Source organism: Alosa sapidissima, chromosome 15, assembly GCF_018492685.1.
Source record: "Alosa sapidissima isolate fAloSap1 chromosome 15, fAloSap1.pri, whole genome shotgun sequence".
Taxonomy (NCBI): Eukaryota; Metazoa; Chordata; class Actinopteri; order Clupeiformes; family Clupeidae; genus Alosa; species Alosa sapidissima.
The window spans coordinates 28,495,580-28,522,928 of NC_055971.1; the positions used below are offsets into that span (position 1 = coordinate 28,495,580).

Here is a 27,349-nt window from a genome sequence, read left to right on the forward strand (position 1 = left end):
GAAGGAGCCAGTGAAAGGGGGAGCTGATTAAATGAGTGAGGCAGAGAGAGAGGGTGAGAGAGAGGAAGAAAGAGTGTGAGTAAAAATGTAGGCAGGGAGAAGGGGGGAGTTGATTGAATGAATGGAGCAGAAAGAGAGAGGGACAAAGAGAGGGGTGAGTGAAAGAGAGAGAGGATTGAATGAATGAAAGTGTGTTTGCGGAGGACGAGAGAGGACGCGCGGGTCAGGTCTCACACCGTCGTGTGAGGAGCAGGAGCAGGAGCCGACGGCGTCTTGTCAGGGGGAACCTACAACCGTTTTTACATAACCAGACCACTTCCTGTTAGCTTAGCGGCTGGCTTTATGTAACACTGACAACCGCAGACACACACACACACACACACACACACACACACACACACACACACACACTCAAACTCCTGAGCTTTCAGAACACACTGGTGAAAGTTACAAGTACCATGACGTGGGAATTCAAAATAAACACAACTCCCAATACAAGCATTCAATTGCATTTTTATTTGATTTGTGTATCTCAGAACAGATACATTATATCCTGTGCATTATTCCTTAACATTATTATGTTGAATTTGTGGTTTTCTAAACTGCCCTGCTACAACTGATAACAACTTGCCACAGCAGATGTTGTATATGCTGTTTCTTTACTGGGTGTTGTTACGGCACGAGAAGGTCGCAACCCCTAGGCCCTCTAGTGCCAGCTTTTTAAACCACAGAATCCCATATTGCAAAAACTCAACCAATCACATGGCTGCGATAAAACTCAAATCAGCCAATCACAATGCATAATGGCCTGTTGTGTGTGGAGTTTTGTGAGGACTTTCCTGAGTGGCCCAGAGTGGCATGACGACCATGTGGGTGGCGGAATCGTGAGGGGTTAGATCACTCTAATGGCCCCCTGCCCCCCATGGAGTCTGGGGCTATAAGGGGTGTTTTTCAGGGAGCGGCCGTAAATCTGAATGTACCCCCTTTCTGGGATGACAGCAGAAGGGGGTTTATGAATGCCAACTGCATTAGTGCCTACTGTGTATATGCTGCGTTTGTATGCGCGCATTTGTGTGTGTGTGTGTGTGTGTGTGTGTGTGTGTGTATGTGTGTGTGCGCGCGTTTGTGTGTGTGTGTGTATGTGTGTGTGCGCACGTTTGTGTGTGTGTGTGTGAGGGTCTGTGCTTCACTCCTGTGTCTAAGTAGATTACATACTTCATAGACTTAACTTAAATCACAGAGCTTCTTCCAACCACTTCTGTAAGTGTGGATGTGGGTGTTTGTGTGTGTGTGTGTGTGTGTGTGTGTGAGAGAGAGAGAGAGAGACATACGTAGGGCTGAAAAATGTGTATGTACTTTTCCATCCTAAAAGCAGTCTCCAGGCCAGTGGACCGATGATAATTAATCTTAACTTCACGATCTGTCTAACCTCATGGCCTATCTGTTGACAACATCACACGTGGAGAATCATCTGGGACTAGTTTGGATTGGTGGAAAACAGCATGCCGTGTGTCTGTCAGTCTGCCTGCCTGTCGAGGCTCTCTGGAGAGAGGGGCTGTGTGAGGGTGCAGTGTGACCGGCCGCATTCCTGGCTGCACATCTGGGGAAGTGATGTGTCCTTACATTCAGGTTACGGGGCGGTGTGGAGGAAGACAGATCGCTCGTCACAGCAGGACCTGTCTGCTACAGGATGCCAGCTGCGCTTTTTAATATGCAAGGAAGTTAACATATTACCTCTCAAGAGAGCCACTCACAGAATAATTGATTTCAAACTTGTACTTTCTTTGAGTGTGTGTGTGTGTGTGTGTGTGTAGAGTGCATTATATTCAGGGAGTTATTATTTTAAAATATATATAGCTAAAATATAATATAATATATAAGCTAAAATTAGGCCCTGTGGATTGTGTGGGAAACTAAAAGAAAACATTTGTTTTCCAACCTTCGCCACGATTCACACACAATCCTTGTCGTCATCCCTGTACTAAGAGAGAATGCATTCATAGCTGTCCTGGCGAACTCTCGGAGCGGAGGACGGCAACAACAAGGAGCAGCTCTGCCAAAAACCTGTAGCCGGCAGGCCGCCGCTGCCAAGGCATTGTGAGCTCACACGGAACGGGAGAGCCAGTGGCTTTGTGAACCCTGCTGGGCTGAGATGGATTTGCCATTGGTCTCACTGACCGGAATGCCAGGGGCCCTGGCACACACTCTGGTCAACTCTTTCTCTCTCAGTCTATATCTTTTCTTTCTTTCTTTCTTTCTTTCTTTCTTTCTTTCTTTCTTCTATTTCTTATCTATTTCTTTCTATTTCTTTTCATCCCTTTGTATTTCTTCTGCTTTTCTCTCTCTCAGCTCTTGCTCTGCTTCTCTCTCTCTCTCTCTCCCTCCCTCTCTCCCCCCCTCTCTCTTTCTCTCTCTCTCTCTCTCTCTCTGTCTCTCTCTCTCTCTCTGTCTCTCTCTCTCCCTCTCTCTCTCTCTCTCCATGGAGCGCGGCTCTGAAAAGAGGCCGTGTGTTGGCACACTGAGCCGTGTGTGGCGATAAGATCAGCAGGTGAGATCTTTTCAGTGGGCAGCCCTTTGTCTGTGTTTACTGCAGCTGTGGAGAGACGATAAGAGGGAGAGGGGAGCACCCAGGGTGTGTGTGTGTGTGTGTGTGTGTGTGTGTGTGTGTGTGTGTGCATTTGTTTGTGTGTGTGTGTGTATGTGTGAGAGAGAGAGAGTGTGTGTGTGCATATGAGTGTGTGTGTGTGTGAGTGTTTGTTTGCGTGTGTATGTGAGAGAGAAAGAGAGTGTGAGTGTGTGCATATGAGTGTGTGAGAGAGAGAAAGAGAGTGTGTGTGCGTATGAGTGTGTGTGAGAGTTTGTGTGAGCATGTGTGTGGCTAAGGTTTACAGCTGGGGAAGATTTGCTGCTTTTAAGACATAACAGCTTAAGCAGTCTGCATCAGCTCCAGTTCCTCTTCCATCCCCACAGATCCCATAGCCCCGCTCTGAAGAGCTCCTAATGTTGAAACACTTTCTGGGCATGAGGATATTTCTCTGTTCCTTCCTTCCTCTCTCTCTCTCTCTCTCTCTCTCTCTCTCTCTCTAATTTTCTCTTTTGCTGTTTATCTGTTCTCTTTTTCTGTTTCTTTGCTGTTTTCCGCTTCTGCTCTCTCTCTCTCTGTCTCTCTCTCTCTCGCTCTCTCTCTCCCTCCTTCTCTGCGTCTGGCGCTGGTGTGTCTTCTCTCACACTCACATCTGTTAAGTCTATTCTGTCATAGCACTGTGGTGTGGAGGGATATGATCAGGACTGGGGCTTAATGCTCTCCTCTGAGGAAACCTTGCTGCCATTTTGGCCTCTAAGTTATGGCTCCAGAGTCCGTCCGCACACATAATATTACCTTTCCACTCTTGGACACGCTCGCCCTGCTTCCCCCTCCTTTTATTTAGTCAAAAAAGAGAGAAAGGGAACACAAGAAATACACTGCTGGGCTGCCGCTCGCCACATGTATGTTTAGAGTTTTAAAGAGGTTTGCTCCAAAGTGTAGTTTTTTTTTTTGTATCTGAGCTCAGATGATTGCACACAAATGGCTTTGTGCATCGGCAGTCTTGGCAGGAGGACCTACAGGCACCCTTCCTCACGGCTAAAGTAATGTTTACTCTTCCTGACAAAAGCAGCTCGCGCATTTTTTGAAAAAGGCCAAACCCAAATTTGCTTTGTGATTAATGCAGGTAGAAAGCAAACAAGAAAATGCAGGTCCCATTCAAATCCTTACTCTCCGTCCGTCTCTCTCCAAACAGAGAAATGTTAGTTATGCGATACGTTTTTTTGTGCTTAATCTAATTATCACAATATTGCTTGTTTTGTTTTAGAGAGATAGAGCTGCAGCCGTTTTGTTAACTCATTGTGTGTGTCAGACCACCGGGCTTGTGCAAAATTCCAGAATTTAATTGAAACAGGCTCTTAAATTCCAATTCAATTCTTGAATTTCACTTGCATTTCAATTGAGGTAGCAAACAGGAAGCAGAATTGCAATTTGAATTGTGCACAACCCTGCTGCACAGGTCAGTCATCGGTTGTGCAATCAGCTGCTGATTGAAGTTTGGTTTTAGGGAGAGCTCTTATTGAAATATAAAGCTTCTGAATGAGGATACTTGGCCTTAGGGCTTAATTGTGCAAACTTTGATGTAATGTTTTGGCTCTGCTTTTTGCAGTCTGATCTACGGTAACTGCTAGCAGTTGTGGTCACCCCAACCTTAGAGACTCAAAAGATCAGCTTATCACTGGACAAAAGCAAATTGGGTTGTCCTCTCGTTCATTAATGAAAACATTATTCCATTTTGCTATGCTTCATAAGCAACAACCCAGTGTTGAGTACAGTGTAATTATCATAGTGATCACCACACAAGTAACAGAGTAGATAGATAGATAGATAGATAGATAGATAGATACTTTATTGATCCCCAAGGGATCAATAAAGGGGAGTAGACCAGTGTTAGAGGGCCAGAGTTATCACCACACAGGTAACAGAGTAGACCAGTGTTAGAGGGCCACAGCATCCTGGGGAAAAGCAGAATCTAGTCCAGGGTGGTGATCATCGGTTCACCAGTCCTCCCTATTCTCTCTCTTTCTTTCTTGCTCCCACTCTCCTTTCTTCTCCTCTCCTTTTCTCCCTTCTCCTTTCCTATCCTTTCCTCTCCTCTCCTCTTCTGCAAACTCCTCTCTTCTCCTCTCCTCCTCTCCTCCTGTCTCCTCTCCTCTCCTCTTCTCCCCTCCTCTCTCCACTCTGTTGCTGTTGTGTCTATCTGGCTGATAGGCCGGCAGTGGGGAGGTGTGGTGTGGTGTGGTGTGGTGTGCTCTCAGTGGCTGTGTGTGTTCCCCCGGCTGGCGGCGGCTGGCAGATGCTTCCGTGGCTTTGATCACACACACTGGGGTGGGTGGTGGGGCAATGGGGGGCATGTTAGGGTCCAGATACCCCCCCCCCCCCTCCCCTCCCCTGTGGACAGGTGGGTTAAGAGAGAAATGATCATCATGGTATGTGTGTGTGTGTGTGTGTGTGTGTGTGTGTGTGTGTTTTAGAGTAGGGGTTGAGGGAAAAATGATCATGGGCTCGGGTGAAGAATGCAGAGCCACACCCTGGACTTTCTCCCTTTGAACTCAGCTATTTCCTCCCAGAGATAGAAACATATCTGGGGCTGAGGAGGAGGGGGGGGGGACCTCCAGCTTGCTATAGGCTACTCTAACATCTCAACATACAACCAGCATACATACAGCACACATGCAGCCTATATACAGCCTATATACAGCATACATGCAGCCTATATACAGCACACATGCAGCCTATATACAGCCTATATACAGCCTACATACAGCCTATATACAGCCTACATACAGCCTATATACAGCATACATGCAGCCTATATACAGCACACATGCAGCCTATATACAGCCTACATACAGCCTATATACAGCCTATATACAGCACACATGCAGCCTATATACAGCCTATATACAGCATACATGCAGCCTATATACAGCATACATGCAGCCTACATACAGCCTATATATAGCCTACATACAGCACACATGCAGCACACATACAGCATACAGGGCCGATATATATTGTGTGAACTTAACTTACTGATTTCTCCTTTGTGTGTGTGTTCCGTGTGGTGTGTGTGTGTGTGTGTGTGTGTGTGTGTGTGTGTATGTGTTTTGTGTGTGTGTGTGTTTTGTGTGTGTGTGTGTGTGTGTGTGTTTTGTGTGTGTGTGTTTACCCTCTCAGGCAGCGGACGTGTGAACCTGGTGCCCATCCCGTCGCCGGTGACGAGCCCCAGAGACATGGCCCTGGCAGCGGTCATCTGCAGTGCTCTGGCCACGGTGCTGCTGGCCCTGCTGGTCCTCTGCGTCATCTACTGCAAGAGACAGCTGCTGGAGAAGAAGCCCAGTGGTGAGACACACACACACACACGCACGCACGCACGCACGCACACACATGCACGCACACACGCACGCACGCACGCACACACGAAACACACACACATGAAACACGCGCACGAAAGTCTTTTCTAGTCTTTTCTACTCTTTTATACACATACACACACACACACATACACACACACAGACACACACAAGGCCTTCACAAATAGACAGAGAGGGGGAAAGGTGAAGGATATTGCGCAATGTCCTGTAGTTGGGAAATTATATATTTTATGATTTTTATGAATTATGAAAATGTTATTAATAACATCGTTTTTTGTGTCAACTTTTTTAAGTGGTAGGGCCTGTCTAGACACACACACACACACACACACACAAGGCCTTCACAGAGAGACAGAGACAGAGAGACAGAGACAGAGACAGAGAGAGAGAGAGAGAGAGAGAGAGAGAGAGAGAGAGAGAGAGAGAGAGGGGAATGGTGAAGGATATTACGCAATATCCTGTGATTTGGAAATTACATTTTTCAGTGAAAATGTAATGAATAACACATAGTTTAGAGTGTCAACTTTAAACTTTAAAAAAATGCTCACAAGCTTGATACACACAAAGTCCTGTCAAAGAGATCTGGAATGATGAAGAGTATTGCACAGGTTCCAGTAGTTTGTAAAATATGCATATGGATTCTAGCCAATCTGCAAAACCTGCTAAATTACCAAATGTAATATAAATATGTGTGTGTGCGTGCGTGCATGCGTGCGTGCGTGCGTGCGTATGTGTGTGTATTTGCCCATTGGACTTCCCCTGAAGTCTTTCAGCACCATCTCTGAATGTTCCGGTGTGCATATAACACAACATTTACCTAGAACGGAATTGATGCAACATGGCAGATAAACATGACAGCAGATAAATGTGTATGTGTGCCCCCTGGCATTGCCCTTTTGTTCTCCTCCTGTGTCCAGGGTCGTTGAGGTCACAGGAAGGTCCGTACTGTGAGGCGGAGCTGACGTGCCTGGACCGGCGGCGGGCCATGGACCTGGCCCAGCGACCCTGCTGCCACTGTCACCATGGACACCACGGGCCAGGTCACACCTGTGGTGGGTTTAGCACCATCACCATACTGATGGTGATCATACATACTGATAAATCTTCTCTGGATAAAAGCGAACACTAAATAAAAATATGTTAATGGACATAAAAACGTCCAAACTTGTAGGTTGCACTAGATGCAAATTTGTTTTCTATACTAGATGCATGTTTGTTATCTATAAAATACTACAAATGTAATATATTACTTATATAAAACCAGCAAGGATTTGTTGAATTATAATGAGGATGAAATCCAGTATATGTGACACATCTTAGGATCTGAAGTTCTAATGTTCTCAGTGACAGGGACTCTTTTTGCGGTCCAATTCTCTGTCTGTCAGTGTGTTCTGATAGGCTTGGTTCTGTTTCAGGCCCGGTTCCGCTGATCCCGTCTCTGTGCTGTGAGGACACCTGCAGTCTGGGCCGCAGCGGCGAGTCCAGTCCCTTCCAGTCCCACGACAGCCTCAACGACGACAGGTAAGCAGAGAACCAATAAAGAACCGCTCGGCCTCAAAGAACCCCAATGACGCCATCTCTTAGCACTGCAGACTGCAGGAGTGTTCTGTATCAGACACAGCAGCCGGGATGGGCTTAGTGCCGTTCCTTTGCTGTCCCGATAGCAGGGGAAAAAACACGTTGGCAGCTGCCTCTTCAAAGCTTGGCAGCGCTCGTTATTCACCAACTGGTGGTGCAGAGGAGGACTTGGTTTCTAGGTGTGGCGGTTATTTTTGGCAGACACAATCAAATATCCGCAGCCCTGTCAAGGGCTTTTGGGTCACATAGTTTCGACCACAGTGTTTCACAGAGATTGTCCTTGGCAGGAGACCCACTCGTCTCTTAACTCAGCGCCTTGGCCAGCTCCCTTCAGGGATCCTCACGCACTGGCCTTTCACTCGGCCGGGTATTCACCGAGGCTACTTTTCTACTCTTTTATTTCCTTTTGTCTGCACATTGACAGTCTTTTTTTCAGAGTTTGTCTTCATAAAGCAGGTCAGTGCAAAAGGTGGCGTCTACAGTGCGTGCGCCTTATATTCAAGTCTAAGTATAAGTTTATATACTCTTTTGATCCCGTGAGGGAAATTTGGTCTCTGAAAAAAAAGTTTTTGAGCCACTAAGACTACACTTTTATTTATGAAAGTGTGTATTTGAAGCGCAGGTCAGAAATATGTGAGTCTGTGGTCAGCTCGAGGTGTGTGTGTGTGTGTGTGTGTATGAGAGACAGAAAGAGAAAGAGAGAGAGAGAGAGAGAGAGAGAGAGAGAGAGAGAGAGAGAGAGAGAGAGAGAGAGAGAGACAGAGACAGAGCAGCTCAATCCCAGCAGCACCTCTGGCCTCGGGCCCCAGAGTTCAATCCCTATCATTTCCTCCTAGATTTATGACCCTGTATTCCTCTCTCTTCCTCTCTTTCTCTCCCTCTCTCTCTTTCTCTTTCTCTCCTCAGACACGCCATCCCATCGGCGGGGAGCAGCCTGCTGGATCTGGGAGCCCATCCAGACCCTGGACTGGAGGCCCACCCCGAGGCGTGGCCCCACGCCCTGAGCCCCTGTTCTGGGGCCCTCGGCGTCCCCAGCTGTGAGTCGAGGAAGAGGAGCAGAGCTCCCATGGAGGAAGAAAGGGACGAGGAGCAGAGAGAGGAAGAAGGAGAGGAGGAAGAAGAGGAGCAGGAGGAGGGAGGGGTGAAAGGGAGACGATCACCTGAGCTGAGGGAGGCCAGTGACGTGTTCAACACTTCATCTCTGGCTCAGCAGTAGCTGGTGGAGGTGAGGAGCTTAGCATCTCTCACACATAAGGGCATTGGTCATCTCAACCTTTGAAGGGGACCATAGGTCCTACTTCAGGTGTGGTGTTGAGAACTGAGATAGGGTTGTTATTGTGACAGTGACTGAAGAACCCCCGGAGCATTTTAATAGGTTCTATTATGCAAACATTATAAGGGACCCTTTAAAACAAACAAAAAACAAAAAAAACTTCTCTGTCTTAAATTGTGCTGTCCTGTATCCTGTAGTGTTTATAGCCTCTCAAAGGCCAGTTTGTAGTATCCAAGTTCTCCAGTGTGATTCCAATATAAACAAGCTTGGGGTTCCATTCATGCTTAATCTCCAAACTAAACCAATACAGACAGCTATGAATAATTCAGCTCTTCATAAGATATATTGACAGTGCTCTGGAATGTTTTAATAGCCATTGTGTTTATATCTTACTGTGGAGCAAACAAGTCAACAGACTTGTAATGGGGGTTGCCGTGGTAGCTATGACGTCCATCCTTGGGTTTATGAGCCAGAGGAATAATATTTTTTTCCGAGACTGCATTATGCCAGGGTGATTAATTAGAGTGGCTTTGGGAAGGATCAGAAAAGCTTCGCTAATCCTGCAGAAATTCCACCAATTCCCCCATGCTGTTTACCTGCGGAGGGAGGGCAAGCACACCCTGCAGTGCATGGGGCAAGGCGGCGGAAACGGGCGTCTCGTCGGCCAGGCCAGTGTTGTGTTTACCACAAAGGCCTCTCTCTCTCTCTCTGTGTTTCTCTCATTCCTCTGCCAGCACAATCAGTCATCAGGAACGAGTGTTTGTGTGTGTGTGTGTGTGTGTGTGTGTGGGGGGGGGGGGGGGGGGGTTCCGTAAGGGTGTGTGCCACACCGAATAAAGCCAATAAGCAATCCCCAAACATCTGTGTGCCTTTGAGCACAGGAAGAGAGGAGAGAAATAAGCAAACACTTGATCTGGCTTCAGCAAACAAAGGGCTAGCTTGCATTGTGGCCTCCCACATGAAAGCACTGAGCTGCCCTGGTTCCCTTTGAAGACATCAAGGGCTCTTTCAACTGCACTAAATCACCTGCCTAGTGTGGAAATTATTGAGCAGTTGCCATTTGTGTGTGTGTGTGTGTGTGTGTGTATGCATGCATGCATGCTTGCTGCTCAAACACGAAAGAACACATTGAGAGGATGAAGTGAAAAACGAAAAAGAAAAGAGCAACACTAACTTTTTAATTAAATTCTGGAAACCCGTCCATCATGTAAGAGGAGGAGGCTTGGACTCCACCTGTGAGCGATGGCACGAGGAAGTCGGTGGAAAAAGGGCTGAAGCCGACAGACTCAAGAGTCAGTCACAGCAGGGGGTGGCAGCCAGTCAACTAGAAAACAACTGCGCCCGCCAGAATGCAGAGGAAGAACTGCAGACGCCAACCATGGCTGACTTTTATAGACTTGAATGGCTTGCTGATGGCCTAGTTCACGGTCCGATTCTGATCCTCATGCCCAGTTTTTTCATTCATCATAAATCAATTTTACGAGATTTTTTTTATGGCAGCAACACAGCTTTAACAACAACTGGTGTCCAGAGGAAATGTGCTATGACAACCCCAGTGAAATGCTCTCGAAGGCTGCTCTATTGCTGATTCTACCCACAAAGGTTGCTTTGTCGGTGATTTTGTTTTTGATGGTAAATAGGCTTGGTAAATGATTGAAATGCTGGGTTGTTGATTGAAATTGATTGAAATGCTGGGTAGTTGATTGAAATGCCCTCCCTATAGCACAAGGAATGCAACACCTCTCCTGTATATATCTGAAATGACTTGGTAAGACCTAGTGAAGAAGCGATGGGCTCAGTTGAGCTGTCCCATTGATTTCCTATTGCGTTCAACTTCAAAGTGTCCACCTGACTGGCTCTGCCCGGCCATGTGACTCACCGTGTTTCCCTCTCTCTCTCCATCCCTCTCTCTCTCCCTCTCTCTCCATCCCTCTCCTTCTCTCTCTTGTTTTCCAGGATGGTTCCTGTGTTCACTCTGGCTTGCGCACATCCTTGTGAAGTATGCTGGGCATGACCAAGATCCCATTTCAGATTAGGCAAGCTCACACACACACCCTCTTTCTCTCTCACACACACACACACACACCCTTTCTCTCTCTCACACACACACACACACATTCAAAACAAGAAAAAAAGAGAAGGGGTAGTCACCTCCACCAATGGCAGGTGTCTGACTGCACAGTCACCCATCATGTAAATAAAATGCAAAAAGAAATCACTTAAATGGCACAGAGCCCGTTTGAAGAAACTGCTTGCAACAAAAAAGAAAAGAAAATGAAAACATGACATGGCTAAATGTTCAGAGTAACCGGTGGTGATAAGGGGGGGCCCAGCCCAGCCCTGCCCAGGTGGGGTCACTGTGACAACGCACGCAAGTCACGGGATGGCTAGCTGAAACATCTGGCCCGCCGACTCGTTTGTGTGCTGAAGGAGGAAACGGCTACAAGGCTTCTCTTTTTTTCGTCCCTTTTTATGTTTGGGTGACCTTGCACAAGTATTCCTCATAACTACTGCCCTCCCACCCCCCCTTCCTCTCTCTCTCTCTCTTCATTTGGCCACAAGAATAAAGACTCTTTTCATGTGGTCAGGTTGTATGTAAAATTGAGCTAAAGGATCTCGACTCCAGACACGCATCGGAGGGCCTGGAAGAGTGAAAGACTAAGTGCACTGTGGAAATCTCAGAGATGCTCCAATTCGGACCTGTAGTATACATACCATAACAACTCCCACACATGTATATGATATACAACTGTTTTGTGTTGTAGATACTGTAAAATAGTTTGAAGAAAAATAATTATTAGACTGGTAATATTTTTGTAATGTAGATAACAGTCTTGTTAATTATCCACCTTGTTCACTTTTTGTTGTGATTTTTTTCCCTCTTGTTGATGTGCACTTAAAGCATTTCGGAAATTCAAAATTATTTGTAATTAAAATCTCAGAAACACATTCTCTTTCGTATTGTTCTCTTTGTATTGTTGGAATCACAGAGATCTTAGGGAGAAATAAAAAAAACACACACACGCACACCAACACCTCATATATTCAGTTTTATTATCTGTCGATTTGAAACATATACATTGGTAAAACTTAAACATCCCTGGTAAAATTCATAGATATAGAAAATGTATTTACCAAATGTCCTATACAGAGGTCCATTCAACTGACATTCACAGAACAAACATTGGTCATAAACACCTAAAGGGGCTTGGTAAATTTCCAAATGGCAATTTAGTCAGATTTGTCTGCGGTTAAAGTGCTGGACAGATTACTGCATTCATCATGAGCAAGTCACAGGTGAAGTCAAGTCCAGAAATTACTTAATGACCTACAGAGCCAAAAAAACAGCTTAGTCTGGCCAATACCGGTGGAAGGTCGAGGTTGGGGGTGTTGGCGTTTGAAAGTGGTGTGTTGTGCACTGACTAACAGATGAGATTCATTTGATGTCTCTGTTACACTGTGTGAATGCATAGGTGATCATGATGAACACGTAACCCATGTAGTCTCAGTGAGGGGTTTGGAAGTTGAGCTGCTAGATGCAGTTCACCATGGCAAACACACACACACACACACACACAGCCTCGTCTCTTCTCATCAGCTCTCTGAGTCCATGATGAAGGTCTCGAAGTCGGGGTTGAGGTCAGACACAAGTGCGTCCACGAAGTCCTCGATGGACGGACTCTTCTGAAGCATGCCTGCACAGGAGACAATGACGAGAGACTTCAGTCCCACAGGAGCGCACGCACACACACACACACACACACAATGACGGGATACTTCAGTCCCACAGGAGCGCGCACACACACACACACACACACACACACACAATGACTGGATACTTCAGTCCCACAGGAGCACACACACACACACACAATGACGGGATACTTCAGTCCCACAGGAGCGCGCACACACACACACACACACACACAATGACGGGATACTTCAGTCCCACAGGAGCGCACACACACACACACACACAATGACGGGATACTTCAGGAGCGCACAATCCCATGAGGGCTTTCCACTACTTTTCCTTTTCCTGTATCATCATCCGCTTTAATAGCAGGTTGCTTTCAGGTGGGTTTGGATTATGTGTGTGTGTGTGTGTGTTGAGAGGGAGGATTCAATCAGATGAAACATAGTCATTTTCTCTCTCTCTCTCTCTCTCTTTCTCGCAAACACACACACACTTTAATATTACCTGGGTGGTGTTTTCCCCAAAAGGACATTGCCCTACAGGGGCTGAAGAGAGATTACAAGTCTTCCAAACCCTTAATTGCCTCCACATTAAAAATGTGTTGAAGCCTGAGTGGAATACAGCTTAGAGTTTCTCAGACATTCTAATCAGGTGAATTTAGAACTGGAAACACAGGAGGATATGACCAGAAAACACACTCTCACACACACACACAGAAACACATGGATGCTCACAAATATGCACACACACACACAAAACACACTCACTTACGCGCACACACACACACAAGCACACACCCTTACACCTACTAAGGCATACAGTAACAGGCAGCAAGCAAGTAAAACCCCTGAGGCAGATACGTAACCCTGCTGTGAGTTTGGAGTGGTGAAAGCAGGGCTGAGGGCGACTGAGGATGGTTACAGAGCTAAAAAACACAAAGGTGTAGGGGAGTGTGTGTGTGTGCATGTGTGTGGTGTAAGCAGAGCTGAGGACAACTGAGGATGTTCACAGGGCTCAAAAGCAGAAAGATGTAGGGGAGTGTGTGTGTGTTTGTGTGGGTGTGTGGTGTGTGTGTGTGATGTAGGGGAGTGTGTGTGTGTTTGTGTGATGTAGGGGAGTGTGTGTGTGTGTGTGTGTGATGTAGGGGAGTGTGTGTGTGTGTGTGTGTGTGTGTGTGATGTAGGGTTGTGTGTGTGTGTGTGATGTAGGGGAGTGTGTGTGTGATGTAGGGGAGTGTGTGTGTGTGTGTGTGTGTGTGATGTAGGGGAGTGTGTGTGTGTGTGTGTGTGTGTGTGATGTAGGGGAGTGTGTGTGTGTGTGATGTAGGGGAGTGTGTGTGTGTGTGTGTGTGTGTGTGATGTAGGGGAGTGTGTGTGTGTGTGATGTAGGGGAGTGTGTGTGTGTGTGTGTGTGTGTGTGATGTAGGGGAGTGTGTGTGTGTGTGTGTGTGATGTAGGGGAGTGTGTGTGTGTGTGTGTGTGTGTGTGATGTAGGGGAGTGTGTGTGTGTGTGTGTGTGATGTAGGGGAGTGTGTGTGTGTGTGTGCATGTGTGTGTGTGTGATGTAGGGGAGTACATGGCTGGTTGTTTGCTCAATATTGACTGTCTCCTGTTCCCCTAGACAGACAGAGAGAGGAGGGGAGGGGAGGGGAGGGGAGGTCTGTCTGCGTTTACGTAGCTCTGAGTTTAGGAAAAGTGAGTGTGCTGTGATGGTGTGTGTGTGTGCGTGTGCGTGTGTGTGTGGTATGAAAGTTTGGTGGTGGCGTTTGGTGTGTGGGTGTATTATGGTATGATGTGGTGTGTGTGTGTGTGTGTGAACGCTGTGCTCATTTTGCCATTCCTCCTCCTCTGCTGTGAGGCTTTGATGTCGGCCCATTTCCCCTTGTGCCGCTGCCAATGTAAATAGGCCCTCACTCCCCTCCACTCTTCCCTGCACGGGTCACCTCCAAACACACACACACACACACACACACACACAAAAATGGCTACACACAGACAGAGACACTAGCACGTAGGCTGTGAACACAAGCTTGAACACACACAGATGAGAAGCGCGTGGGTGCACACTTGCGCTCACAAAAACTCTCATAAACACACAGTGTGTGTGTGTGTGTGTGTGTGTGGCTGAGCACATTTTCTTTCTCTCTCTCTCACACACACAGAAACACACACACACACACACACGCACATTCACACTCTCTCTCTCTCACACACACATACACACACACACTCACCAGGGGCATATCTATCCAACATGCAGAGACACTCACAGTGCTGCCAAACACCCACAGGATGACTGACGCACACACAGACAAAGACCAAAACAATCACACTAGCGTGCATGGACATGTACTAGCATACTCACACACGCACGCGCACGCACACACACACGCACGCACGCACACAATATTTAAACAGATGAACACAATAATGTGCACATTTCCCAATGGCAAGACACAAACTATTTCCACAGAAAACAGATTCCCAATGGAGAAGTACAAGAACCCTTTTGGACTTGGCCCAGTAGGTCTGGCGATCACGTGTGTTACTGTTACAAGCGGGCTACTGATGGTCATTCGGGAGGTTTGCTGAAATGGTCTCTACCATCCTCGTCTCCATGTCCCTTGATAGAGTTTTAATTTCTCATAATGAGGATAGCACTCTGCTCATCTAAACATGTAAATATGAGAGAGAGTGAGAGAGAGAGAGAGAGAGAAAGAGACAGAGAGAGGGAGGGAGAGAGAGAGAGAAAGAGAGAGACAGGGAGGAAGAAAAAGACAGAGGGAGAGCAAGAGAGAAAGAGAGACGGGGAGGGAGGGAGGGAGGGAGAGAGAGAGAGGGAGGGAGAGAGAAAGAGATAAAGACAGAGCGAGGGGAAGAGAGAGAGAGCTGTTTTAATGGGGCAGACTGCCCTGAGGGGATGCTGCTGTAACAGTCCAACTTTCTACCCGCCCGCCCTGTCCTGTTCCTCACCCCGAGACACACACACACACACCTCAGGGACTCTACAGAAACACACCCACACACACCTTTGGGACTCCACACGCACACACATACACACACACACAACTCAGGGATTCCATAGAAACAAACACACACACCTCAGGGACTCCATAGAAACACAAACGCAAACACACACACACCTTTGGGATTCTAAAGACACACACACACACACCTTTGGGACCATACCCATGCGTACAAACGCGCACAAACACACACACACACAACCTCAGGGACTCATACACAACACACAAATCACATACATACATGTATGTACACGTACATACACACATACACACACACACACACACACACACACACACACACACACACACACACACCTCACTTATCATCCCACTGCTGCTGCCTGCGGCCCAAATATGTTTATCAAGATATGCAAGGAAGAAAAACATCAGAAAAACCAAACAGCCAACTCAGGATAGTCTGCCTCTGCACTGGAGCTCTGCCTGCACACCACGCTGGTGTGTAGCCAACTCAGGATAGTCTGCCTCTGCACTGGAGCTCTGCCTGCACACCACGCTGGTGTGTAGCCAACTCAGGATAGTCTGCCTCTGCACTGGAGCTCTGCCTGCACACCACGCTGGTGTGTAGCCAACTCAGGATAATCTGCCTCTGCACTGGAGCTCTGCCTGCACACCACGCTGGTGTGTAGCCAACTCAGGATAATCTGCCTCTGCACTGGAGCTCTGCCTGTACACCACGCTGGTGTGTAGCCAACTCAGGATAGTCTGCCTCTGCACTGGAGCTCTGCCTGCACACCACGCTGGTGTGTAGCCAACTCAGGATAATCTGCCTCTGCACTGGAGCTCTGCCTGTACACCACGCTGGTGTGTAGCCAACTCAGGATAGTCTGCCTCTGCACTGGAGCTCTGCCTGCACACCACGCTGGTGTGTAGCCAACTCAGGATAGTCTGCCTCTGCACTGGAGCTCTGCCTGTACACCACGCTGGTGTGTAGCCAACTCAGGATAATCTGCCTCTGCACTGGAGCTCTGCCTGCACACCACGCTGGTGTGTAGCCAACTCAGGATAGTCTGCCTCTGCACTGGAGCTCTGCCTGCACACCACGCTGGTGTGTAGCCAACTCAGGATAGTCTGCCTCTGCACTGGAGCTCTGCCTGTACACCACGCTGGTGTGTAGCCAACTCAGGATAATCTGCCTCTGCACTGGAGCTCTGCCTGCACACCACGCTGGTGTGTAGCCAACTCAGGATAGTCTGCCTCTGCACTGGAGCTCTGCCTGCACACCACGCTGGTGTGTAGCCAACTCAGGATAGTCTGCCTCTGCACTGGAGCTCTGCCTGTACACCACGCTGGTGTGTAGCCAACTCAGGATAATCTGCCTCTGCACTGGAGCTCTGCCTGTACACCACGCTGGTGTGTAGCCAACTCAGGATAATCTGCCTCTGCACTGGAGCTCTGCCTGTACACCACGCTGGTGTGTAGCCAACACTCCCCACACAAGAGCTCTGTGGGCCAGGCTTCACCAAGCACATGCATGGATCAAGCAGTCTGATATTAGTGGCGATTAAGGTTAGGTTAGCGCACACAAGTTGCTATATACAGGGCAGGGGTACTGCAGTGGCTGAGGAGCCGGGTTTGCATGCAATAGCCTGATAATTCATGAGTTCGATTCCCACTAATATAAGAAGTCCAACTTCCAACTGTCTCCTGCTCCAGGGAGTCTGGCCATCTGCATGTCACATACTGAACGCTGCATACAGACAGACAGTCGTGAGACACAGTTAGCGAGCACATGCTGAGCTGGACTAGCCGGGTGGAGGGGTAGAAAATTAGTCACTGATTTTCTTTTGAAAAAAAAAAAAAAAAAAACCTTGAAAAGAAAACAAAAAAAAAAAACAAAAACACAGATTTTCTTTCCATCTAAAGCCCTGGTCACATATACAATGATTTGCTCATCAGCCATTCGTTTAAAAGTTATTTTTACTTTGTTGAGTGATGTGTTGCATTGCTAGTGGTTATGTGTTGCATTGCTAGTGGTTATTTCACCTGTAATTGCTGAATTACATTAACATTACATGGTCTCTTGTCGTTAGTCGCTTACAGTCTTACAGTCTGAATGAGGCTTAAAACATGCAACTTAGTTTAACAGTTAGCAAATTAGTTTAACAGTTGAATTGAAAACCGAATTGTCTGTAGTCTCCTTATTTCATGCAACGGATTTAACAAACTGCTCTGACTACGCAAATTAAATGTGAAGCCTCTGCACGGCCGTCACGGCGCCATCCACTGGTCTGGCGTATGCACTACAGCACTTTTAGCCGCTTTCACCTCTGTGTGTGCGTGCGCAAGTTTTTTCTTTACCGCTATCGTTAAAGGTGTGAAAGCGGTAAGAAAAACTGCACCCGTTGGTCTTGTGTAGCCTAAAACAGACGTCATGGCACTAATGGCTGTCCCTGCTAGACTTGCGACCACTTTGTGGGATCTAATGGGCATCCCAATAAAGACTACATAAAGGAACGAACACTGCAAGCACACCAGCCCCCAAGAGAAGCCGTCAGGGGAAGTTAATGACGGGATGCTTAGTGTGAGGAATGTGTGATAGACAAGTCTAAGGGCTCACAAAGAGGGACACACACACACACACACACACACACACACACACACACACACACACACACACACACACCTCACTGGCTTGGCTGCCTCTCTGTGACGAAAGAGAGAAAGAGAGTGAAAAAGAGAAAGAGTGTGAGAGAGAGAGTAGGAGAAAGAAAGAGAGAGAGGGAGACAAACAGACCATGCTGGCCTGGATGTCTGGTCTCGCATCACTATCACTCTCTAACCACGGCAATTTCCGGAGCTCGACACAGAGCTCTCTCTCACTCTCTCTTTCTTTCTCTCTCTCTCTCTCTCAATGTAAAGAGAACTCAAAGACTTCTGGGGGAAATCCTAACAGTGCTGTGACACAAGTCACACTGCAGAGAGGAATAAAGCTAACAAAAATGAATGAGCAGGACAGAGACCCTTTAACACGCCGTCTCAGCGTCCTCTGACTGATAGAGCAGAGGGTTAACAGGATGTTGAAAAAAGATTTTTTTTTTTGAGAGAGATGCAGGTCTAAACATGATTACCAGAGAAACAATCACAAACAAAACAAAAAAAAGCATTTCAAAACATTTCAACAGAAACCCTTTAACTATTACACATAGTGCACATGCCAGAAATAAGAGCCAAAGCGTTGAAGGGATTTTTTGAAAAAAAACTAAACAAAACAAAAAAAAGGAGCTCTCTCCAAGACTTAATAGCTGCCCGAGGTCATGGGGTGGAGTTAAGAGATTGCTCTGTGCATCCAAACGAACCCATTCCTCACAGACTACCTCTGGTGTTCGCTAACAAACTAACATTTTTCAATGAGCTTTTACATTATGGAATCCAGCACATTCAGATAGACTGTTTTATCGTGCAAGTCGAAGCCATACACATGGCCGACGCTCCTAACGCCTGTGTGAGAATGGCTCGCCGCCTCTCCTAAGCCACGCAGTAAAAAACGTAATGCATGGTTGGAGAAGGCAATGGAGCAGGAGTTCTGAAAATACACCCCCGTATGCCCTCTTCGGCCTCCAAAAATGCCCCCATTGTTAGTTACCCGTGAAGACAAAAGGGACGAAAAATAGTGTGTGGAAAGCAAACGAGACGAGGAAAACCAAACACCAAACCATGTATGCACACACACGCACACGCACACACACACAGACGCACACACACACACACAGACACACACACACACACAGACAGACACACACACAGACACACGCACACACACACACAAGAACAGCTCAAAGGCATCTGTACGTGATCCACCGGTTTTAAGGTTAGTGCCATGCTGGTGGAATTTCTTTTTAAGTTGTTTTAGGTTACTTGATATTGTTTTACTTTTGTCTTGTCTTGTTTTTCGTTGTCAATCAGCGTGACATCTGACATCTATGCCATCCTTTTGAAAAATGGAAAGAAAATCCAAATGGGAATGCTGTGCTAAAATTAGGCCCATGTTGTAGTGCTGCCAGTAGCATCACGTCTTAATGTGCAGTCGTGTGATAGCTGAAGAATCTGCCTCCTGTGTACGGCGTATTTATTTATCTGGAAGCTGGACAGAGGGAGAGAGTGATGGAGTGAGAGAGGGAGGGAGAGAGTGAGGGAGGGAGAGAAGGGAGGGATGGAGGGAGGGAGTGAGGGAGGGAGATGGGTATCTGCGTAATTGAGGTCTAGCTCCCCCGCCAGCAACAACTGCACGCTGGCTTTAATGACAACTGTGGGCTTGTAATCGCATCGCCCTGCACGTTTTAAAAAGGCCAATCGGGATCCATTTACCTCCCATTAACCCTACTCAGACTCTCTCTGTAGGGTCCTTAAAGTGTGTGTGTGTGTGTGAGGGAGGGAGAAAGAGATGGACATGGATTTCTCATATACATGTGATTGTGATTGTGTGTGTGTGTGTGTGTGTGTCCTTGTCTGTGACATTTGAATGTTGATTCATAGTGAGTTATATAGCAGTGTGGGAAGAGAGAACAATTTCTCTTACGTGTGTGTGTGTGTGTGTGTGTGTGTGTGTGTGTGTGTGTGTGTGTGTGTGTGTGTGTGTGTCTCTCCACTCACTTAAAACACCTGGACATGGATTTCTCATAGATTTATATGAGTTGGTATGTCTGAGAGTAGTTGGAAAAGTGTGTGTGGAAGTGAAAATAACATCTGGACTGAAATGTCTGCGTGTGTGTATGTGCGTGTGTGTGGGAGGAGGGGGACAGAGCGAGAGACGCACACACACCTGGACACTGATAGTCACTCCTCTCCCACACTGAGATAGCCTGCAGACAGCACTTCACTGAAGTATCTCATCTCTCTCTCTCGCTCGCACACACACGCACACACACACACACACACACACACACACACACACACACACACACACACACACACACACACACACACACACACACACACACACCCCTGCTCTCACACGAATACAGCTTACACCTTTACTCCGGTGAAGAGATTATTATTTAGGTTTGTCATCAACCAGCTTAATTGGTGTACAGAGACGTGTATTGGGTGTAAACAACACAGAAAGGAAAATGTGTGTGTGTGTGTGTTCTTCAGTTCCTGGGCCAGATGCGCAGGCTTGATTCGGTGGGATTGAGCAACACTCAAACACATAATTACAGGGCTTCCTGTGAAGCTGCCCTGCCACTTTTCTGTCTCGCTGGCGTTTAGGACATGTCAAGATCTGTGTGGAGGAGGAGAAACCTCCCGTTGGACCCCTCCAGGCAAAGCCGCCTCCTTGATTGCCTCTGTAATTAACCGCTTTGAAGCAAAACAGGGACCAAAGGGCTTTAAAAGAAATTATATAAAGACGGAGGGAGGGAGGGAGGAGGGATCGAAAAGATGGAGTGATGATGTACAATCCAGAGAAAGGAGAAGCGGCGTGTCTCCTGTTGAGGGGCTGTTGGGAGCCTTTCTTTTTTTTTTTAAAAAAGAAAAAAAATTGGCTTACCTTACTACTACACCCCCTCCCCACCTTTGGTCTTGGCAAGGCTGTCGGGCCAAGATTGGGGGGGGGGGGGGAAGACACACAGGCAGACCTGTGCATGCCCTCAAATTTACATTTAGTGCTCTGACGTCATGTTGCTGCATAGTTCATGTAGTGTATAGTTTGGTTTGCAAAATGTAGGAGGAAGAAATGTAAAGAGAAAAAAACTGAAACAGTTGGCACTTGTGTTTATTACGCATCGTGTTATTTCTTCCCCAAGAAGATAAACTGTAATTCAGACCTATTCACTACATGGTCCCTGAGCACCATTCAAAGCCTGGCACAGCATTAGTGGTCTCTCTGATAAGCAGTTAGTAATCAAGCTTTACAACTTTAATTCAACTCAATTACATAAATTAATCTTTATCACTCACAGGAGCCAAGAGTTAAAAAAAGTTCTATATGTACCAGGCAATGCCTTTCTGCCTTCCTCCTCTGTGTGTGTGTGTGTGTGTGTGTGTGTGTTTTCTCCTGTTTTGTTAGTTTACTTGCCTGATCCATGTGTCTGTCTGTCTGTCTTCATCCCCAAGGGAGGGTGGAGTGGACCAGTTTGGGATTGGAACTGAGCGACGGGGGTCTAGGATGGGATTGGGATGAGGGGTGGGGGTCTAGGTTGGGATTGGGATGAGGGGTGGGGGTCTAGGATGGGATTGGGATGAGGGGTGCGGGCCTAGGTTGGGATTGAGGGGTGTTGGGTCTAGGATGGGATTGGGATGAGGGGTGGGGGTCTAGGATGGGATTGGGATGAGGGGTGCGGGCCTAGGTTGGGATTGAGGGGTGTTGGGTCTAGGATGGGATTGGGATTGAGGGGTGGGGGTCTAGGTTGAGATTGGGATGAGGAATGCGGGCCTAGGTTGGGACTGAGAGGTGAGTGTCTAGGTTGGGATTGAGAGGTGGGGGTCTAGGTTGGGATTGGGATTGAGGGATGGAGGTTTTCCCAGCTGTACGTCTTACTGCACTAGATTATTTACAATGAAACTGTTCCAGGGAAACTGACATTTTGTAATGGTATTCTGTCTCGTCTTTGGTAATATAGATGAATAGCTACATGAATAATTATTGAAGGTAGGTAATGTTCCTTATTTGGTCTTCTCTCATGCGCACATGACTGGGAGGACACGTTAGCAAATGCAGTCTGAAAACCAGTGGCCTCTCTAAATGTACTGTAGGTACATGGATGGCTGCTTCAGCTCTCAAGGTCTCCAAACACTCCTGCTGTGTTAACAATCGAATCCATTGCTTCCGTGTGGACAAAAAAAAAAAAATCTGCTGCAAACAGCCTGTCCTCACAAATCCATTACAGGAACATGAGCCAGTCAAAATCCGAAAAGGAGAGAAACATACAGAGAGGGGGGGGGGGGGGGGGAGAGAAAAAGAGAGAAAAAGAAGAAGAGAGAGTGAGAGAGCAAAGGTGAGGGAGAGGGAGAAAGAGCGAGAGAGAAAGAGAGAGGGGGAGGGAGGGAGAGAGCGAGAGAGAGAGAGAAAAAGAAGGAGTGAGAGAGCAAAGGTGAGGGAGAGGGAGAAAGAGCGAGAGGAAAAAAGAGAGGGGGAGGGAGAGTGAGAGAGAGAAAAAGAGAGAGAGGGAGAGAGGGATCATACATGTGGCCATCTGCACTCCGTGTCCTCTGCTGCGGGCCGCGGTGGCTCAGGTGCCAAGGAGGCCCATTGTTGTGAGCCCTGGAGGAGTGCGGCGGAGGCTGGGAACGCTGCGGCCCATGAAAGCCTCCTCTGTCCCGGCTCCAGGCCCAGAACACTGGGGCTCAGTCAGCGCGCTGGCCAGTCTGTCACCTCCTCTCTCCCCTCCAGCCGGCCGGCCATCTAATCCTACCCGACTTTTCAGCACCGCCGCCCTGGGAGCGGGCCAGGTGGAGGCGGATGGAGGGGGCCACTGAGCTGAGCGGAGCTGAGATGAGCTGAGCTTGCCTGGCCGCTCTCTCAAGGGGAGACTCCGGTTCCTTTCCCGTGCTCGCTCACACACACACACACACACGCTCACACACACACACACACACGCTCACACACACACAACTCCCTCGCAACCAGGTCCACCCCGGTCCAGTTGAGTGGGAACAAAGGGCTAGGGTTTGCCAGATACTGGCGGAACAGTCCGTACTGCCCCCCACCCACCCACCCACCCCTCACCCCTCACCTCAGGTGAGTTCGTTGTGGAAATGTTCTGGAATGTTGAGCTGATTCTAGAATGTCTGTGAGACTCAGAGACCACCCCCAGGGGTCACTTAGGTTTGAGGCCAGACCAGAGCAGAGTAGAGAGGGGCCTGTTGGACTCCCACTGCCACGGATAACATACTGCATGACTGAGACTAAGAGATGAGACACTACAAGACTCTATTTGTAAACAACTGATCCACAACTGATTTCCAAGAACCCAAAATATCAAACAAAACATTCCTAACTGCATTTTGAACGACAGGAGAATTTTACGTTGCAAAGCTGTGTACAAACCTACTTAAAAGGAGTCACACTTCTGTCAGCTGTAGACAGGTGGTTAAGACTACCTTTGGGAAAAGGTCACTCTTGAGATGCTGACCCCATGCCTGACACCAACTGTCTGTGGTAGCCAGCTGTTCACAGTAAGAAGACATACTCTACCATTAGATCTACAGTGCTACACTATCACTTACTCATCTTCAGGGAAGCTCACACCCTTGACCAGGGTAAGGCTACATGGAACTTCCTGAAGAACAATCAGCCCATTTCGCAATGTCCAGGTCTTCAGCTTTGTTGAACTTAGGTTAATGACGGCGTCAACGCCTCAGCAGGGTGAAGGGCCTTCATTTCCTTCCTGCAGAGTGTGCTGGAGAAGAGTTTCTGTGAGACGTTTGTGACTCTGTTTACATCTTCAAACCTAAATCCTGCCAAACTTTTCTTAAGTGATCTGTTTGTGGACAGCGGACAAGAAATGGACTAAATGTTCTCCCGTGCCTTTACTAGAAGACTAAGGTGTTCAGAACACCCAGGTCAGAAGGTTTGACCGTTAACACACTTGTGGATAAACACCTTCAAATGCACCCACCTAAATGTACACCATCTCCTGTAAGTGATCTCCTCCTCTAGATGCACATGCTAATTGACTTCAAGTGGAAATGTAAACACAAAAGCTCTTGTGGCTGCTGTGAAAGGGTGGTGAACCAGAAAAGCATTTGCAGAGAGAGAGAGAGAGAGAGAGAGAGGGAGAGAGAGAGAGAGGGAGAGAGAGAGAGGTGTTCAGGCCTGAGAGTTGGGAGGAGGGGGGCGGGGGTGACTGGTGACAAATAGATTGCGGAGGAGGATCCGGGGGGTCGGGGCAGGGAGATGGTGAGGTGCATTGTGGGGTATTTTCAGGGTGTGGGGGAACTATGTCTGTGTTGTGGTTGAAGTGAAGTGATCTGTCGGGTATTTTTGTCTGTGTGTGTGTGTGTGTGTGTGTGTGTGTAAGGGGGGTGGCGGTGGTTACTGTGCAGGTGTTCTGGGAAAACTCTGGCCTTGTCCAACCCCTATGAGGCTCAGCCACCACAAACAGACATTCAGACACGCACTGAAGCGGAGAGAAGCTCCAAAAACATTCTCTAGCACCCCTAGCAGTAAGTCTGTGTGTGTGTGTGTGTGTGTATGTGTGTGTGTGTGCGAGAGAGAGAGAGAGAGAGAGAGAGAGAGAGAGAGAATGAGAGAAAATGAGAGAGAGAGTGTGTGTGTGTGTGCATGTGTGTGTTTGTGTGTTAGAGAGAGTGAGAGAGAGAGCGTGTGTGTGTGTGTGTGTGTGTGTGTTTGTGTATGTTTGTGTTTGTGTGTCAGTCACATGTCTGTGTATGTGTGTGTAAGTGTATGTCTCCCACCAAGTGTGTGGCTAACCACACGCAGACAGGTGCGGCCCATGATGGAGTCACGATCTGATGCCTCTTAATGATCTGACGGCTCTCAACGGCGCGCCGTTTAGCTGCTAAATGAGCCGACCGTGGCAAGCGATCTGACAGCGATAAACAGGCTTAAGGAGTCTTATCCTCTCACACACACTCACTCACACACACACACACACACACACACACACACACACACACACACAGGTGTCTAGCTCAATACACTGTCATGGGCAATTTACAGTGCTCGGGCAAGGGTACTACTACTACTACTGACAAGCACTAATGAAACATTAAATTATTAAATGACAAAAAGTAAAACAATATAATAAAATAAATAATATGCTCAAAAAGTATACAAGTATACATACATATATACTGCTCAAAAAAAATTAAGGGAACACTTACAGTTTTCCCCAATTGTTACACATTTTTTGAAACCTTCCACCCTTTTCTCCATTCTCAAACTACATTCACAGAGTGTCCGACAGTTGTTGCAAAATAAAACATTCGCCTCAAAAGTTTTACTTGTGCTCAGAACCAAACAGTGTCAGAGTACCGATCCAGTGTATGATTGAAGCGTTAATTTTTAGTGCTGCCACTAACGACTAATCTTTCGACTAATAGCCTGTTTAACATCCAAAGACAGTCATTGTACTTTTCAAGAGTTAATAACATAGATTTTCGATTAGTCGACCAATCTAAACGATTATTTTTTTTAAAAATCAAGTGTTTGTTATTTTGTTGTGTCCGTTTTATTTGAACTCAACTAAAGGGAAAACGTAAAATATATATCACCCTACTTTTGTTAGAAGCTGTATTACTGTAAGTAAACTGTTCAAAAACATTATGAATAAAAAAAAAACACCCATTTAAAATGCTACCTTCAGATCTAATGTCAGACCTTTGATAGACTTTATTTGTATGCCAGTCTTGCCATGGACATAGACAACTTCTTTAACATCAGCATGTTCAAAACAAGTAGGCTTACAAGCACTTTGCGCATCTTACCACATAGGTTACCTCACTTTATCAGTTGGCTTGAACGCTAAAAAAAATATGCGTCGTGACTTATTGACCATGGGAAATGACGCGCACCTTGATTGTTGATATCACAGGCGGTGATATATGTTCGTTTTAACGTTTTTTTTGTATGAATGAATTACAGTAATGACACGCCGTTGCGTTGTCAACGTGAGACACTTCACTTCATTTATTTCAATTTCCACAATACTATATTAGTCAGAGTCTGGACTAGCGTAACCTACTAGCTTAGCTCCTCCCACTTAGCTCTGCCTAATAATGAATTGCGCTGAAAGCAGGCAGGCACGCAGCTTTGCTGCTGGCGTAAACACTTGCGTGCATAGGAGTTTAAAACATGATTGCCAAAGTCTTAGTAGCCTGTTTAACATCCAAAGACAGTCATTGTACTTTTCAAGAGTTAATAACATAGAGTTGATATAACATTACAGTGAGCCGTTTGAGACCAAAAATAAATAGGCGGTCAATAGTAAAACGACTCTTTGACTAAAAAAATTGCCGTCGACTAATATATATATATATATATATATATATATATATATATATATATATATGCCGTCGACTAATATATATATATATATATATATATATATATATATATATATATATATATATATATATATATATATATATATATATATATATATATATATATATATATATATATACACACACACACACACACACAAACAAACAACATACCATTCTGTGATTGGGTTACTTCTTCCATACAGTATTACATTGGCCAAAATCTAAACTCTGTGACCTCTGTGCTAACAAGGCAGTAAGTATTACAGCATGGCATGTAAAGCAGAGCCCTCAGAACTACGTTATTTCCCAAACCTGATCCTGTAATTAAGATTAGATCAAACTAAGAGAGACGCACAGAGATGACATCATAGCCTAGTTTCCTAATCACACAGAAACACAAGCTGATTTGGGTCTTTTGCATATAAACCCATGAACTTCCTAAAAGAAACCTCAGACTTACATCAAAGGAATGTGTGTGTGTGTGTGTGTGTGTGTGTGTGTGTGTGTGTGTGTGTGTGTGAGTACTGCTGTTTGTCAGGCTGAGGGTAAGTCTTCAGGCTAACTCACATCAACAAACTCCACCACAGGGATTTCTCAATTATGACTACTGTCAGTAATGTCTTTGTAGTCAGTTAAACCAGGGGGGAAAAAAACCTCCCAGCAGTACAACTAGGGTATGGGGGTGTACGGGGCAGTAGAACTGACCTTCCACCATGTGCCTGGGTTCCTTGCCTCCACCATGGGCCAGCATCTCCCTCCTGTAGCGTTCCCCCATCTCTCTGCAAGGAGACCAGAGGCTTACACTCACCCTTTACATCGCACACATGCACGCACGCACGCACAAGGC

The 27,349-nt window shown here is 46.8% G+C and overlaps 2 protein-coding genes across 4 annotated transcripts in view; one reads left to right on the plus strand and one right to left on the minus strand.

Moving 5' to 3' along the window:
* tnfrsf19 (tumor necrosis factor receptor superfamily, member 19) overlaps positions 1 to 11,758 on the plus strand; it is a 25,989-nt gene extending 14,231 nt beyond the window's left edge. For all 3 annotated transcript variants that reach the window (XM_042063369.1, XM_042063368.1, XM_042063370.1), the window contains 5 exons: positions 5,765 to 5,929; positions 6,879 to 7,013; positions 7,377 to 7,482; positions 8,446 to 8,764; positions 10,769 to 11,758. In XM_042063369.1, the coding sequence (XP_041919303.1) occupies positions 5,765 to 5,929; positions 6,879 to 7,013; positions 7,377 to 7,482; positions 8,446 to 8,755 (716 nt within the window). In that variant the 3' untranslated portion in view covers positions 8,756 to 8,764; positions 10,769 to 11,758. The remainder of the gene's footprint in view (positions 1 to 5,764; positions 5,930 to 6,878; positions 7,014 to 7,376; positions 7,483 to 8,445; positions 8,765 to 10,768) is intronic.
* A 91-nt stretch (positions 11,759 to 11,849) lies between these two features.
* The window catches only part of LOC121683640 (mitochondrial intermediate peptidase-like), a 41,399-nt gene continuing 25,899 nt past the window's right edge, over positions 11,850 to 27,349 (minus strand). The window contains 2 exon segments of the mRNA XM_042063361.1: positions 11,850 to 12,507; positions 27,208 to 27,281. Of these exon segments, the coding sequence (XP_041919295.1) occupies positions 12,407 to 12,507; positions 27,208 to 27,281 (175 nt within the window). The 3' untranslated portion in view covers positions 11,850 to 12,406.